Source organism: Myripristis murdjan, chromosome 14 (genome assembly GCF_902150065.1).
Source record: "Myripristis murdjan chromosome 14, fMyrMur1.1, whole genome shotgun sequence".
NCBI classification, from domain to species: domain Eukaryota; kingdom Metazoa; phylum Chordata; class Actinopteri; order Holocentriformes; family Holocentridae; genus Myripristis; species Myripristis murdjan.
In genome coordinates, this window is record NC_043993.1 from 6,401,890 (window position 1) to 6,417,857 (window position 15,968).

The following is a 15,968-nucleotide window of genomic DNA, read 5'->3' on the forward strand; positions in this document are numbered from 1 at the left end:
AAGGGATTCTTTCACACCTGCTCTCTTGGAGTCCAAGCCCCAACTCTCTCCTGTTTGCTGGTCCAAGGCCAAGGCCGCCCCAATAATAACCTTCTCCCAAGGCCTCCGCCCTCTCTTTAGACCCCATGGTCCACTACACCAACCCACTGAACCCCTCCACAGCCCCCTCACCCCGTAGCCTAACCTATTTCCTCCCAGCTGTAGCGTCCTCAACCTTCTTCTGAGCCCTTACCATCACTGCAGAGGTCTCATTCCTCCCCAGCACCTTCACCTCGCCCTGAGAACTCTCTCCCAAGCCGGGACCATGTCTCCTCCAAACCCTCACATGCTTTTATGATGTGCATGCCAAATAATGGTGAGTGCATAAACAACTGCACAGCTTACGGATCCAAATAAGGAATAAATTTAAATGAACCTGATGAAGCAGCCCTGTGAAAGGCATCATTCGCTCTTATTATTTTTAACCTTCATCGTGATAAGTCAGTCTGACTGTGTGGTAAACATCAATTTCTTATTGGACGTTTTTTTCATAGCTTTACTCGATGCATCAATCAAGGACATCAATCTGATGTAGTGTGCCTTCTGGAGGCCAACTTGGAGCTTCTCAGGTCTTACGCTCCGGTCACACACTGATCTGTCCCTGTACGCATAGAAACTCTGTCTGTCGGTCTTTGTTTCTGAATTCCTTTGCCATAGTGTCATGGATGCACATGGATGATAACAGGAAAACACTTTTAGCCATTGGGTAAACAGATGACAACGGTGTCTGTGCAACCTCTCCATACATTTTTGTCTGACAAAAACAGACACAGATCCAACAGAGACAGACGCAGAATCATCAAACAGACGCTCCTCATTGAAAAACCATTAGAAACAGACGTGGACAGACAGACATGATGGATCCGTGTGGCTGCAGCCTTAGTTATGACTTGGCCATCTCACCACTTTGAGTATAAAAGGAACAGACTTTTTGATTGGGAACTACTGTTTTCACTACTGATGCATCTGAACATCTATATCTGCATAATGTCAGCATGTTAGCTAGCTAACCACAGTGTCTAGTCAAGTATCTCTGACTTCTTGCTGCATGGCCAGTAGCTAGCGTTACTGGTGCCTTGTAGTTGCATTTTAAACATTACTATTAATTGATTGGATAAATTGGCTTGCTGGCTCTAGTTATTTGGTTAGCAATCTACTTTATATTACATTTAAATTTTACTTATAAAGTTACTGAACTGGCTTACATCAACACCACAACCAGATTTTCAGGAAGCCATTTTTTAAACAGTATTTGTGGATAGCGAATTCTCCATTGGATGTCCATGATAGTGCCAGACATGGCTGATCATAATTTTGAGAAAGAACTGCAAAGCCTCTACAGGGCTCGTTTTATTATTTACCAGCATGAGGAGAGTTTCCTCCGATTCCACTGTGAGTTATCTCTCTGCACAGCATACGTACGCCAACTCACAGTCTTATGCTTTTGGCCACGAGGAATACTCTAGTGGAACACTTGGACGTGCAGTGATTTGCTCAAGGGCACTTTGGCAGTTGTTGTTAAAGGAGAACAGCGCCCAACTAATTGATATTTCCCACCCAGATTGTCCCAGCTGGTCCAGGGATTTGCACCGATGACCTTCCAAACACACACACTCTCTGGCTCAGTCCGCTGCCCCGCTGTAAAATACCTGCACCTCACATCTGTAACCACACACACACAGACAAACAGACACACACACATCGTGCATGCAAGTGTGTGCACCCTATGCAGGTAAGCATCTAACAAACACTCCGCTACTCAGTCATTTGCCATTCATTATCTCTCTTTCACTCACTCTCAAACACACACATACACACACACACACACACACACAGGCATCCACAGCACCAGCCAGCTACTCTGCCCTGATGCAACAACCCCTCCAAAAAAAAAAAAAAAACGTTTTACTAACTTAAGCTACCCAATCAGCATGCCACACATCACTTTGACATGCTGCCTGCTGATTGGTGGAGGGATGTGGGTGAAAGAGGTGGAAAGGGGGTAGGTTGGGGTGTGCAATGGGCAGAAGGAGGGGTAAAGAATAGCGTGGTGGGGTGGGGTGGGAAGGTGTGGGGGGCTGTGAGGGCTCAGGAGAGGGGTATAGAAATGGAGAAAGCTCACCAGTGCATTAGGGACAGCACGGTGCAATTCGTTCCATTGGCAGCACTTCAAAGAGGAAGAGGAGGGGGATAATCCACCCCAACATTAGCCCCCGGAATCTTCCACCACCAACATACACACACACACACACACACACACACACACACACACACACACACATACACACACGGAAGCAGCAGCAGGCTGGAGGTTTGTTCATGCAGTCTGATTGGGCTGGGGTCTAGGGATGAGGGGATGGAAGGATGGAGGGGATTTTTCAATTTGCCAGCAAATCAGAGATGATTGGAATACTCTCCCTCACACACACACACACACACACACACACACACACACACACAACACACTCATCCATCTCCATGGAAAAAAAAAAACCTTATCCTCGAACTCAAAGAGAAAAATAAAATGCGGAGGGAAGAGCATATGTTTGCTTTTAACTGCTTTCTGAATGGAGGCTAAACGTATGGATATAGGTTAAAAATATGGGTCAGTGATGAACGATAGCGTTCTCTCTCTCGCTTACAGGTGGTCAAGGTGCAGGCGTATCAAGAGAGAAATACAGAGATAGGGAGAGGGATAGAGGGAGCGAAAGAGAAAAATCAGGGGAAAGAAAGTGAAGTTGACAGTTAGGGAGAATAAGCCTGTGCACTGACAACCACTGGCATCAGTAGCAATGAGCTGTCAACATTCCCTCAGCCAATACACAACCAATTGGTGATCAATCGTACTGACAGGCAACCAGCCAGCACCTGACATAATCAATCTTCCTTTCTCCCTCAGAGCTTCCACTGAGCTTCGAGTGGACTTTAAGAGGATGAGGCTGCAGTTTGCCTCAGAGCGAAACAAGATTCAACAACTGGAGGCCATCACAGACTGGAGCCGCTCACGAAAATGTAAATGGTAAATAAATTAAAAACACAAGCAAACAGTAAATAAGTAATTTCCCATGAATGCTGCAGTCACCTCTGGGCCAGCGAGTTACAAATGTCACTGCGTTTTGACCTGTGATTGTAGTGTCAGGATCGAATTGAAAAATGCCTAAACACAGTTAAGAGATCCACAATACATGAACAAATGAACAAACGCTGCACCGGCCCCACTGGACCAGTCAGGTCAAAAATATGCAAAGTATGAAAACAAAGCATGTTAGGTTTTGAAAACGCCAAAACAAGGGGGTGAGATGCATCATTTCCCAAGCTTCAACAAAATCTGTGCTGACCAATGGAAAGAAAAATGAATGATGGGGTTGCATAGAATGATAATTTTCAGTGTAAATTAACCTATAATGATATTTTTTTTCAATTAGTCAACTAATCATTTGATCTAAAAAGTGTGAAATATTCACAGATCGATATGTGATATCTTCAAATTGTTTCCTTTGTCTGACCAGCAGCCAAAAATAATAAATAAATAAATGAATGAATGAATGAATGAATAAAAATAAAAAAAACAAGAGTATTAATTTTGTAATGAATGGAGAAATATAAGACAATATTAGCATCTTAGTGATTTTAGTGAAGCTCGAATCAACAAATGTGTGGTATTTTTATGTAATAAACTAAAATGAATTGACTAAAATGAACCAGTGATCAAAATTAGAATTGATTCTTTTTCTGTGGACCAACTTATCGCTTAATCGTGTAATTGTTTCAGGAACAAACAAGCAGGCAATCTTTAAATGAATGGTTTTCCCTTTAATAGGGGGACAGGCAGAGGGAGACTTGAAGTGGCCTGTTCTAATCCTACAGCGCACACACACACACACACACACACACACAGGCTCCATCAATACTGTGAGGTCTGGTGGGAGGAGAGTTATGGAGTCCACAGATAGACTGACTGGTCAGGAGGTTAGCCAGGGCTGGAACGATCAATACAGCCTGACCACTGGAGACTGCTGTGGCTTTAGATACAGTTATACTGATCTATACAACACACACACACACACACACACATACAAGAGTAATGCACAAACCGCAGAATATACACTTGTACACACAAAACAAACTGGGGTGCACAAACCGCAGCACCGAGTCAAGTGTTTCCATTATTTTGTCCAGCCTTGTATTAAAAGCTCTCAGGCACCATGGTATGTATAAGAATGATTGAGACACACACACACACACACACACACACACACACACGCACATACACACACACAGGCAGAACACTGTATTTTCATGCTACATTATGAACTGGATCCCACCACTGATTGTAAATCATTAAAGCTCCATTGTTGCAGAGTGACAGCCTGTTTTCCACGATAACGATTTTCCCCTCTGCCGTTTCAGGTTGAGAGGTGAGAAATTATTATCTAAAAGCCAATTAACCCTCTGGGACCCTGGGCTAAGTACGCTGATCCCTTGGCCTAATCAGAACTACTTAAATCCACTCAACTGGCCCTAACAGCCAGGCTAAATGGGAAAACCAATGAGCGAGTAAAATAATTTCATCCAATTATTTTATGTCTGTATTTTATTCTTTTTGGTTTGTTAAAGAATAGCAGGTAATTTAGTCGATATCCGGCCGCCTAATTGAGAAAAAAAAACATTGTTATGCTGTGAACTAAATTAAATCGGCCAAGCTGAACTGAACCAAACCAAGACAAGTGAAGCTCTAAGCCAAGAAAAACCGAAACATATCAAGCCAAGCCAAGTCAAACCAGCTATATAATATCACATCACATCCCAAAGCCATGAAGGAAAAGCATCTAGGAGACCGCAATATTTGGGTTATCATACAGCCTACAAAAAGGAAATAAACACATACCGGTTATTCTGAAGGTTTTGTGGCTGTAATCCTAGAGGTGAAATTTTTTCCACTTTTCTGTTCTGTTTTGTAGCACATACATTTTTATACACTGGTTTTCTTATATTTTATGCATCCTTTTATGCACTCTTTGAATTTTTTTATTTGGCTGGTGACCTCTGATGTCCACCTTTGTGTTTTTTGTTTGGTTCCCTGTGTGTTTTGTTTTTTGTGTTTGTGTTACGTGCAAGACAAATTTTCAGTCGTGTACAAATTTTTTCTCTACTCTATATTAAAGAGAGTGAGAGTAACTGCTCAGTAAACTTGTTTTTCAATGGCTGTAATGACAAAACGATGTGCTCCAACATAAAAACTTGAGCTGCACCCCTGCCAAACCAAAGTTAACTGTATCACTCTGCACTCGGGTGAAGCAAGTATTTGGCTGTGTGCTGCCCACTGCCATTCACATTCTGCAGGGTGCAGCGGGGGCAGGGAGAGGTTTTGAGAGCGCCGCAGCACTGAATGCCAATCAGCTATCAGAGCACTGTGAACATGAGATGGGAGTGAGGTTATGAGCCCGGGCACAACCAATCCGAGCAAACCAGGAGGGAAATTTACATAGTGGTTAGCATTCAGCTGCCAAGTGCGAGCTGAGAAATATTCCACCAGTCTGACCTACTTCATAAACTGCAGCACCGCTGCTTAGGGTTAGACTGATCTGCCAATATATCAAGCCAATATTCTTTTTTTTTTTTTTTTTTTTTATTGAAAACTGTATCAGTGAGGTTTGTCCACTGCTGATGTGGTGGAGGTTCCTCCGTCACCGCAGCTGCATTAAAAACAATCTGCAAAACCTGCAATGAAACTTTACATTGTTTGCACATTTAATTTTTCATTTCACTGTTCAGAAGCGCTTTTTGTGCATTAATTCTTCATTTAAAGGCCAAAGTTTCCCTTATTAAATAGGTTGGTGGCTTCACTGCCTTAAAGAGCTGCTAACCCTGAAAGAATTTCATTACTGTGGGTTTCAGTGGAGAGTTTTAGTCTCTCAGGGTGGTCTAAATGCTGTGTCAGAGGCTTTTCAACTTAGGCAAGGATAAATTTCAAGGAGAAACACCGAATACTTGGAATGTACTGGCATAAATATGGTCAAGTTTCAACATTCTGAATAATGACATAAAATTTCAACAGATTTAATTAAAAAAATATTTGTAATGGCCTTGGGAGATCCATACAGATCAAACACTGCCACTCTTACTACCGCTGGTGCTAGTTTGGCTTTTAATTCCCTTACTTCCCACCCCTAGTTTCCACTGGATCTGTTTCAGCTGTGTTTTCTTCTTGCACATCACTCTCAACAGAAACACTGTCATGATAATTAATGTAACTGTCTCACACAGTTACATTTACACACACATCTCAAGTCTGTCACGCATGCATATGCTGCTTCTAGATACATCTCGTGTATTTTAGACAGATTGGATTTTAAATCACTCCCTTTGCTGCTTAATTTTTGGTCAAATCATCACTTCATCACATCATGGATATCTGTTGAGACACGTCGCTGTAAAACACTTTACACAGTGCGTCCAGTGTGGGCAGTATGAGAGGTCCCACATGTCAAAAAGGCAAGTGGTGGACATAAGCTGTTACTACTTATTACAGCTTCTGATTTTGCTGCTACTACCAAAACTGTTGTTGCTCCAACATCTATTACTAAGCTTCAGTTGCCACTAACTAATGCATATATACTCTTTTCCAAAACACAAAATACAAACAAAATTAAAGAGATGGCAAGTGAACAGTAACTCAAGGGTGAGAAAAGGTAAGGTAAATTAATAACTGTTTCTTCAGGAGAGTATTAATTTCTCCTGAGTTTACACCATGAACTGCATGATATCCCAGGTCATACATTTTTGAGACAGATTTTCTAAACTCTGACTCCCATGGAAGGTCAGTGAAAGCAGCAGCCTCGCATCGGTGGAAGTAACTGGATGCAGCCTTTAAATGCTAAATAAAGCTTGGTACAAAGCAGTTTCCAACAGTTTTTGGATGGACCGTCCCCAGACATATTTGACAGTGCTGTAAGTTTCCAGTTTTCAAAAAGGACTTTTATATTGGACTGTTGTTGGATAGAGAGAGCATAGAGAGGTGAGTGCGTTCCAATGGCTTCTCCTAAATAAAGTTAGTGATACGGGTGTGGTTATAAGCCCAGGCTACATGATGAACATTTTCAAAATTTAAAATGAAGTAAAAGTGAATGTAAACAGAGAGATAAATACTACCATTAACCACTGGTTAATGGTAAATTAATAAATGCCAGTATACATCCACAAGTGAATTTCACTCTTCAGTGACGCCCGCTGCTGCATTGCCATCATTTTCGGAAAGTTCTGGTTTCCTGCCAAGATGGTGTTCAGATTTACAAATCTTGGAGACTGTGTGCTTTCATGGGTGTAAAACACCGACTTAGTGTCAACATAATGTGTTTTCAAATTTACGCAGCTTAAAGTGGACATGGCCTTAGTCAGTGCCAGTCTGATGCTGTTTTAATGCACTGGTTGGTGTCGAGTGTTTGTCCACTAAGACACATTTCTTTTTTATATGTACGCTGCTTTACACTTCTTCATTTGTGAGTGTCAGTGTTGCACAACTAAACATGAGAAGTGAGTGGATTGATGAAGTCCTTAGGTTACTGCTGTTACTGCAACACAGCTTATGTGTGTGTGTGTTCTGCCTTTTCATGTATGTTCTGCTTTGCTCCTTTCTCCTCATACTTCATCATCCATTAGACCTTCTTAGGTCTCTTCGACCCCACTGAACCCAGTAACGAAATAAAAACATGCTCAAATTAACAGTTTACTAACCTTCATTAAAAAATCGTACTTATTTTATGTTATTTCTAAGCTCTGGGACTCCTTAGTCTGGATTTTCTGCACTGACCAAGAGGCGAGAGTTGGTCATGTTCACACATATTTACTGAACTGTCAAACAAAGAAAAAAGCAAATGAATTGCATTTGGAGAGTGGATTTTCGCTTTAATTTTGAACACTGGGCTATCTTTCAATCACTCATTAAACTATTCAACCATTTTATTATGCTTCCATCCTTCAGGCTATTCATTCATTTATCATTAATGTTATTCATAAAAACAAAAATCAGCTTCCTGCGATACTATCAATGTTTTTTTTAATTACCCCTCTGAAATATGAAAATTACCCTCAAGAAAAAGAGCACGAAAAAAATATCTGGATCAAGCACTGTGCACGCACACACACATACACACACGCCCACACAAAGCATGCAAAATCACCCCTTAAGAACAGAGAAAGGAAATTTATTCAGTCTGGATTATGTATTGCACAATGCCAAGCACAAGCTTAACTGGCTCCTTACTCCACACACACACACACACACACACACACAGAGCTCTCCCCTACTTACCCTCTCCAGGTCCTGTCGGAGGTGTGTGAAGAGTTTGAGGCGTCTGTAGAGGACGTCCTGCTCCTGCTGGGCCAAGTTGTCCACCTCGTCCCTTTTCAGAGTCACCAGCGGGCGGTTGAAGTTGGCCTTCCTCCTCAACTTCCAGAACTGGTACAGGAAGTCCACCTGGAAGAGGAAATAACACATTATTGTTGTTGCTTATGTAAATGAGCCAGTGACAGTTAGTTGAGTGAGACTGGGTTGGGTATAACCTACATTCTGTCTAAATAAACCAATAACACAATACAAGCAAATGTAAATGCTGCATAATTGGAAATAAATGTGCACTTCAAATGGTTCGCAGTTGCTGTATTATGCTGGCACTCGTAGCTTCACGATGGTTACACCAAAAAAACCCAAAACAAAACAAAACAAAAAACAGCTCTCAGACGAAGCTACGTTTTGCCTCTCTTTAACCTTCTTGTTCTCGACTGACAGGGCTGAAACTCGACATGATCTTCCGCTGCATGATCTCCATCCGCTGTGAGGGTCGATGGGTTGTGCGGCCCGAGACGCTCTTCTGCACTTTTCACCGCCGTATCGTGATGTATTTTTGCATACTTGCAGCCTGTTGGCTTGACTGAGTCCTGCTGCGCTCCTCTGACCCTTCTCATCAGAGTCATTTTCACCCACTCAACCTGTCGACCCCGTCTGCACGCTTCGTACCTACGCTTTATTTGTTCATGACTCACTGTCTGGAGGAGTGAGCTGTTTGTGTAAATGAGGAGGTGTACCTACTGAATAGAACACTGAATGTACCTGATCTTTTCATCATGTCCTATTTTACCACATCCTATCACATCTTACATAAAATTAGATATATTGTATGATCTGGATGTCTTGTTTGACCCTGGTTTGAGTTTGGACAGATGTAAAAAAAAAAAAAAAAAAAAAAAAAAAACTAGTTCAATCTCATTTTTATCAACTTCGGAAAATAGATAAGACTGGTTTTGAATTTTAGAAAAACTTCATCTATTATGAATTCTTTTATTTCTTCTCATTTTGATTACTGCATCGCTCTTCTCATTTGACCAAAACTCTGCCTTAAGTTTGATCATGTTACCCCAATTTTAGCTTGTCTGACTGCCTGCCTGTATGTTTCAGGATTGATTTTAAAATTTTGCTTATCACTTCAAAGGCTCTCTATGGCTTGGCTCTCAGCTACATCTCCGACCTTGTAACTTTGTATGAGCCATCAGGCAGCCTGAGATCTTCAGGCCAGGTCCTCCTCGTTGTTCTCTTTGCTTAACACTTACAGGTGAATGGGTTCACATTTGCTGTTTGGGCTCCAAGGCTTTAAAAAAAGGCTTCTCGCTGATATAGGCTTTGCTGAGGCTCTACACTCTTTTAAATCTCCTCTCAAAATGTACTTTTATCATAAGGTTTTCCTTTAAAATCTTTCATTTTTTTCCACTGTTTGCTGTATTTAGTGTGGTTCTTTACTTCTTCACTGTAACGTTTATTGTTGTTTCCGCTTTTAATTCTTTTATTTACTTCTAAAGCACTTTATACTACTTGTTTGCAAAGCACTTCTTAAATAAAGATTATTATTATTTCATTATATATCATAATCCATCAAATACCACATCATATCACACCATACCTGGCAGGTGGGCAGCGCCAGGCTTTCTGCCACCTCTTTGGGGTCGACCAGTCGGTAAAACTCATCCTCCAGCTCCTGCAGCTTCTGCTTCCTCTGGCTCACCTTCTCTCTCTCCAGCTGGTCCCGCTCAGCCCGCTCCGATACGGACACCGAAACCGGGCATGACACCGACCTCTGCTCTGGGTCGCCACTGCTGCCATTTGTCTGATGCTGCTGGTCCGGTCTGAGCTCTGAAGCGACACCAGTGCTGGTCCAGTCAGGTCTGGCTGCGCTGTGCCCTCCGCTGGCGGCGGCATGATTCCCATTGGTTGCGGTGGTGGTGGTGCTGCTGTGCTCCAGGCAGAAGGACTTGAAGCGCACCTCGTCGTTCTCAGCCAGGATGGTCCTCATCTCCAGGCCGTGGTCAAAGGCGCAGGTCACATGGAAGGCCACGATACAGGAGGGCATGGAGCACTGAAGGAGGAGGAGGGGAAGGAGGCAGTGAACGGGAATAAGGAAAAGAGGCCAGAGGAGGAAGAGACAGAAGAAGGAAGCAGGAGGGAAGGAGGGAAAAGGGAGGAGGGATGAGAATGAGGCAGAGGGATTCAGGGGTGAAACGAGAGAGAAGGATGTAGCAGAGGAATTACAGATAGAGAGAGAGAGAGAGAGACAAAGCGTGAGAGAGGAACGGGGAACAGGGAAGGGAAATCCCATTTGTGTGTTAATTCTGTCTCTGGGTTCATTAAAAAGACAAGCAAATTGAAGTGCTTAGTGGAAAACAAACAGGTTTGGTTATTGGCTTGGAGCCACTTCACTCTCCCTCCCCCTCTCTCTTTCTCTCTCACACACACCACACACACACAATCTATATATGCACAGTATACTGTATATGACAATGTCTTTAATTTCTTTGACAATATGTCACAACTGTCTGTCTCAAAGTTTCTTCACTTGGACATTTTTTTGCACTGTCAAGATCTGAACTGCTACGTGGCAAAAAAGACAAGACACTCCACAACAAACACAGTTCCCCCATTTCTGGTGATATCTAAGTGCAACAGAGACCTGACCTGATCTGTGTGTGTGTGTGTGTGTCTGTTTCTCAGTCCTATCCATTACAGGTCAAACTAAGAAGCTACCTCCCACTGAGTCCCTACAGGCGTGGTGTGATTTTGTGTGTGTGCGCGCCCAGGCTGCATTTGTAAATGTGTGAATGTGTGTACAGTGTGCATGTCATTCCTGTGTGTGTGTGTGTGTGTGTGTGTGTGTGCGTGTGTTTCAGTATCCATTGTCACCCATTCTCTCAGCCTTTAGAAAGAGGAGGGTTCATAGTGCCTGTGTTGACTGTGCTGTCCCTGAGTGCAGTAACAAGAAGAAAAGAAAAAAAAAAAAGACTTGACTGGTCCTTCTGTCCTGCGGACTCAACAGTCTGGGAAACAACTTGTCTCACATTTCCATTAAAAACTTTCCTCCTGTTTCTTCCTGTTCTCTACTATAGAGAACAAGAGTTTAAAATCCAAAACAAACGCTCAAATGCTCATTTAATTACAAAGTAATGGTGGTATGGATTAAAAACTCATTCTGAAATATCACTAAAACTTTTATCCAATTTAATACATAAAAGTACCCTTTTACATATCTCTAGTAATGGTTTCAGGTGTGTTTATTTCTTTGGAATTAAAAATAGTTGTGGCAAAGTGTCTTTCAGCACAAAGTTGCCATGTGGTGAAATTCCATTAAATACTGACAGGTATTCATACAACACAAGTAGTACTGTATGAATACAAGTAGTAATTCAGTCTTTTCGGCTGCTCTGTGGGCTGTATTCTGATTTACAAAAATACATTTGAACCATTCAAGCAAAGAGGCCTAATTCTACCTAAATCTCAATAATTCACTCAATCAAAAAGCCATCAGACCTTGGTGTACAGTTGATATACAGCTGAAACGAAAGAAGACTTACGAAAAAAAACACATTGAGCAAGGCATAAAAGGCATAACACTGAAGGTGTTTCTAAGAGATGGCAACAGCTACGGTTTCAAAAATGCCACTGGACCAGCAGAATTCATGCTGAAACATAAAAGCTGTGAAATTTTCTTCAGGTTCTTGAAACACAGAGAAGCCGACAATTATCTCTTGGTCCATCCCAACTCTCCCCAGTGTGAGCAACATGGAAATTCAAGTTTCTAGCCAACAGCACAGCTTTAGCAGTACACTTCCAACATGTTGCTAAAATAAAGGCAAACCTATTCTTCAACCAAAACCAGCACTGCTCGCTTGACTTGCTGACACTCACTGCAAGTTAGGACATCTTCATTGGAACAACTGTCTGCAAATTATTGGTTTTTGTGCCGCCCCTCCTTTCACTAACTCGCTATTATCGTGTTAGTACGCTTGATTCCTTTCATGAGCTTGATTCCTTTCATGAATTTTAAACAAGTTCTCATTGATTTTATGTTCTCTCAATGTATTTGTACACATTAAGGTGTTCATTCTCCTTGTACTATTATTGTACTAGTATTTTGTATGATTGTATATTGTGTTTATTGCTTATTTATGTAATCAGGGCGTCATTGAAAAAGAGAGCTTGCTCTCAATTGGTCCTCCCTGAATAAATAAAGGAATGAATGAATGATTGAATAGTAATAAATGTTAAGCGAATGCTCTAAATCCAGAGCAATATAAACTGAGTGACAGAATGGTGTTTTGTGCTTTGCTCAAGCGCTCAGTGACAGATCTGACCTGTGACCTTCAAGTGAAGGCAAAAGCTCTCTAGTCACTCGGCAGCTCTCCCACTCTTTAATCTCACGTGATATTGTCTCTTCAGTGTCATATTGTTCTTGTATGGATTTGACTGACTGTTCATCTGCTGTGAAATAACTCTCCTTCAAGGCCAAAGAGGTCATGAACCAGAACTGAACAGTGCATCAGCTGTCCAGTAATTAATTATATTCTACAGTGAAGTCCAACAATTTCTTGGCCATCTAAGCGTCTATATTCCCATGTTTCGTGAAATATTAATCGTGAACTCAACGGTGACTTTAATTAGTATTTACACACAATTTAAAGCTTTGTGTAAAACTCAAAGATTAGCCTTCACATGAATCAAAAGCTCAGGTATTTAATTTCAGAATGAAAAACTGTCTTCAGTCCAGTCAATCACTATGTAAACAAAACTAGATGATGGAGCAACGGGAGGGGGCGTGATGCAGTAATTATGGATCTGGCCTTTATGATACACCATCACAGATATATCATCTTGTTAAAAATGGAGGTTCAGACGAGGCCCGTGAACCCATTTCATTGCCGACTTCCCCAAATGTCAGAGTGTGCCTGTTACAGCTGCTCTCACTTGTTGGTGTCAGAAGCTAAAAGGTTGAACACAGCTTGAAGCCAACCAGATTTGTTGTCTGTGCTTTCACTGCCCGGTTTGAGACGCTTTGCCACTCACTGCAAAAAAACACTCATTTGGTCTTTTCTACTGCACTAGCTTTTTTTCAGGCAGGGATTTATTAACACTAGTTTTTGCACCGTCCATGTTGACCAAGTACTCCAAGCATTGCCAGATACCAGCATACTCCTTATAGTGATCAGTAATCCTCACCTCATTAGCTTTCGGTGTCTGGGCAAGTGACAGTGCTGTTTTTCTCCATTAGTAAGGTCTGACATTCTTACATGTCTGGCAAAAGCAGAGAGAGAAACTGAGAAGAGCACCTCGGTTCAAAAAGATTTTCAGGCTTCATGACAATGGCCTCGCCCCAGGATTTCTTTAGTGCTACTAATTAGATAAGAAGATAGCCAGTGGACACAGAAACCTGAAACACATTCACTTGGAAATCAAATTCAGTGATTCAGTTACATGCTCCAGAAATCTAGGTGAAATCGTTAATTGTAAACCTGAAACTGCTGCTTTATCGACGCCCTTCATGAGGGTTTCCTCTAGATGTGAAGTGTTGATGCTCAGAGGGGGAGAGCCAGACACCTGAGGCACACTGAGGAATTTGGCTACAACATTAATGAAAAGAAAAAAAAAATCAAATATTTCACAATCTATTTTACTCATATTTATGAACTTTCATGGATGTTCCTGGCCTGTGGGAAACCTGGGCTCACATGTAATCTCTCTTTTTTTAGATCCTTGTACAAGGTTCCTACCAAATTTCCACTTTAAAACTCCAAACATTTCCCCTCTTCTCTTCCATTCAAAGTGATGTAAGGTAATATCAGCAGGGCATATGACTGTGAGCAAGACCACATTACTCTGCAGCTGAAGACTTTTCCTCATTAAAACAGATAGATCTTTTTGGGAGATGACAATGAGTCTGCAGCTACAGTTCAAACAGGTTTTTATACAATTAGAACTGAGCAACATGATTTCCTTTTTCTTCTAGGCTCTGCAGCTTGTGTCCAAACTTTGAATGACTTGAAATGACTTGTTTATCATAATTCTCCCAGACGTTCAAGGCCTATATACGAGCCGCATCATTCTTGGTACCAAGCTGCACTGCGTCTCGGCCTTTTGTCTGAGGCGGCAGCAGATCGGCGAGTCTGTTCGTTCATACATCACCGCCTGCAGCTATAGAAACAGGAGTAAGGATTTCCTCCTCCGAGCGGCTCCGGCTCAAGGACTCACCGCTAATCTACAACATCGATACTGTGATGACACAAGCCGTCGCTGCTGCACATAAACATAGACAAGCACTCGCACACACTCTCATGCTTGTTCAGCACGCGTGCACACACACACACACACACACACACACACACACACACAGATAGAGAGCACGGCTTCAGGAATCCAGTTCACCTTGAGGGCGTCTTTAACACTGTACGGTGTGCAGGCTAATAGCTGTAATGTGGGGTTAGTGTTAGCGTGTCAGTGGGGGTTTTGTTTGTGTACTCAGCGGCATGTTGAGGAGGCGCCGGGTTCAAACACATCCACCGGCACCCAGCAGGAGGTTAAGAACTGGGATGATCTGTGATGTTGAGAGACAGTTTGTGTGTGTGTGTGTGTGTGGGTGAGTAAACATGCATTCAATTTATACTTTGAGTGATTCTGCAACCGCTTTGCTGTGTGTGTTTGTGTGTATACAGATATTTGTTTGTGTGTGGATCTCAAAAAGGATGTAACAACAACTGGAGAAGTTCAGTAAAGGTCAGCAAACAGTTATGCTTATGCAGGTACACACACTAGAGTTCTCATATTCTGCCCGAACCCGACCCGACTAAAATTTGCGTGAATTGGGCGGGTCGGGTCGGGCTTCGGGTTCTGTGGGGGATTTTTTTTTTTTTTTTGTTAAATAAAAAAATAGAATTATGTGTTCTGTTATTGATTATGACGTTTCATTTTTATGTGACTGGTGGAGAGAGTGAGAGACTGGATTGGATTTGGAGGCTAAACTTTCAGTGACAGACAGACAACCAGCTGTGCGAGCGCAGCGCAAACAAGTGAGAGAGAGTTGCAGCAGTATCCCGCTGTGCTGGCAGACTCGGCAGCAGGGACGGTTTTTGCTATGGGCAGTGCAACTGCCCAGGGCGCAATCTACTTGGGGGCGCACGAGAAAAAAAAAAAATCTCCAGTTTTCTAGACTACCGTATTGACCCGCACATGCCGCGGCACCATCAGTCGGCATCAGGCGGGCCAGCCGCGGCACCATCAGTCGGCATCAGGCGGGCCAGGCGCCCACCCGTCAGGTCTGCCGGATCTGACAGGTGAGTTGCCTGATGCTGGCCGGCCCGCCTGATACCGACTGATGGTGCCCCGGTGCCGCGGCCGACCGGCTCTACACACACACACACACACACACATATATATATATATATATATATTACTACGGCATTCAAGCAGCCTCTCCCTAGCAATTCAGATCGGGCCATATATTTTGTTTAGAATGAGAATATTTTATTTATTGGAAAACCTATTACCAGCACTTGGCAGCAGTATTCTATTTTTTTTTTATTATTTCTATATTTTGTATAATGTTACAATAAAGTTC

At 42.3% G+C, this 15,968-nt stretch overlaps 1 protein-coding gene across 1 annotated transcript in view; it reads right to left on the reverse strand.

Annotated features, from left to right (window-relative positions):
- jade2 (jade family PHD finger 2) overlaps positions 1 to 15,968 on the reverse strand; it is a 233,188-nt gene that overhangs the window by 64,315 nt on the left and 152,905 nt on the right. Inside the window, exons 9-10 of the mRNA XM_030068583.1 lie at positions 9,993 to 10,445; positions 8,351 to 8,515 (exon numbers count right to left, since the gene is read on the reverse strand). Coding sequence (XP_029924443.1) covers positions 8,351 to 8,515; positions 9,993 to 10,445 — 618 coding nt within the window. The remainder of the gene's footprint in view (positions 1 to 8,350; positions 8,516 to 9,992; positions 10,446 to 15,968) is intronic.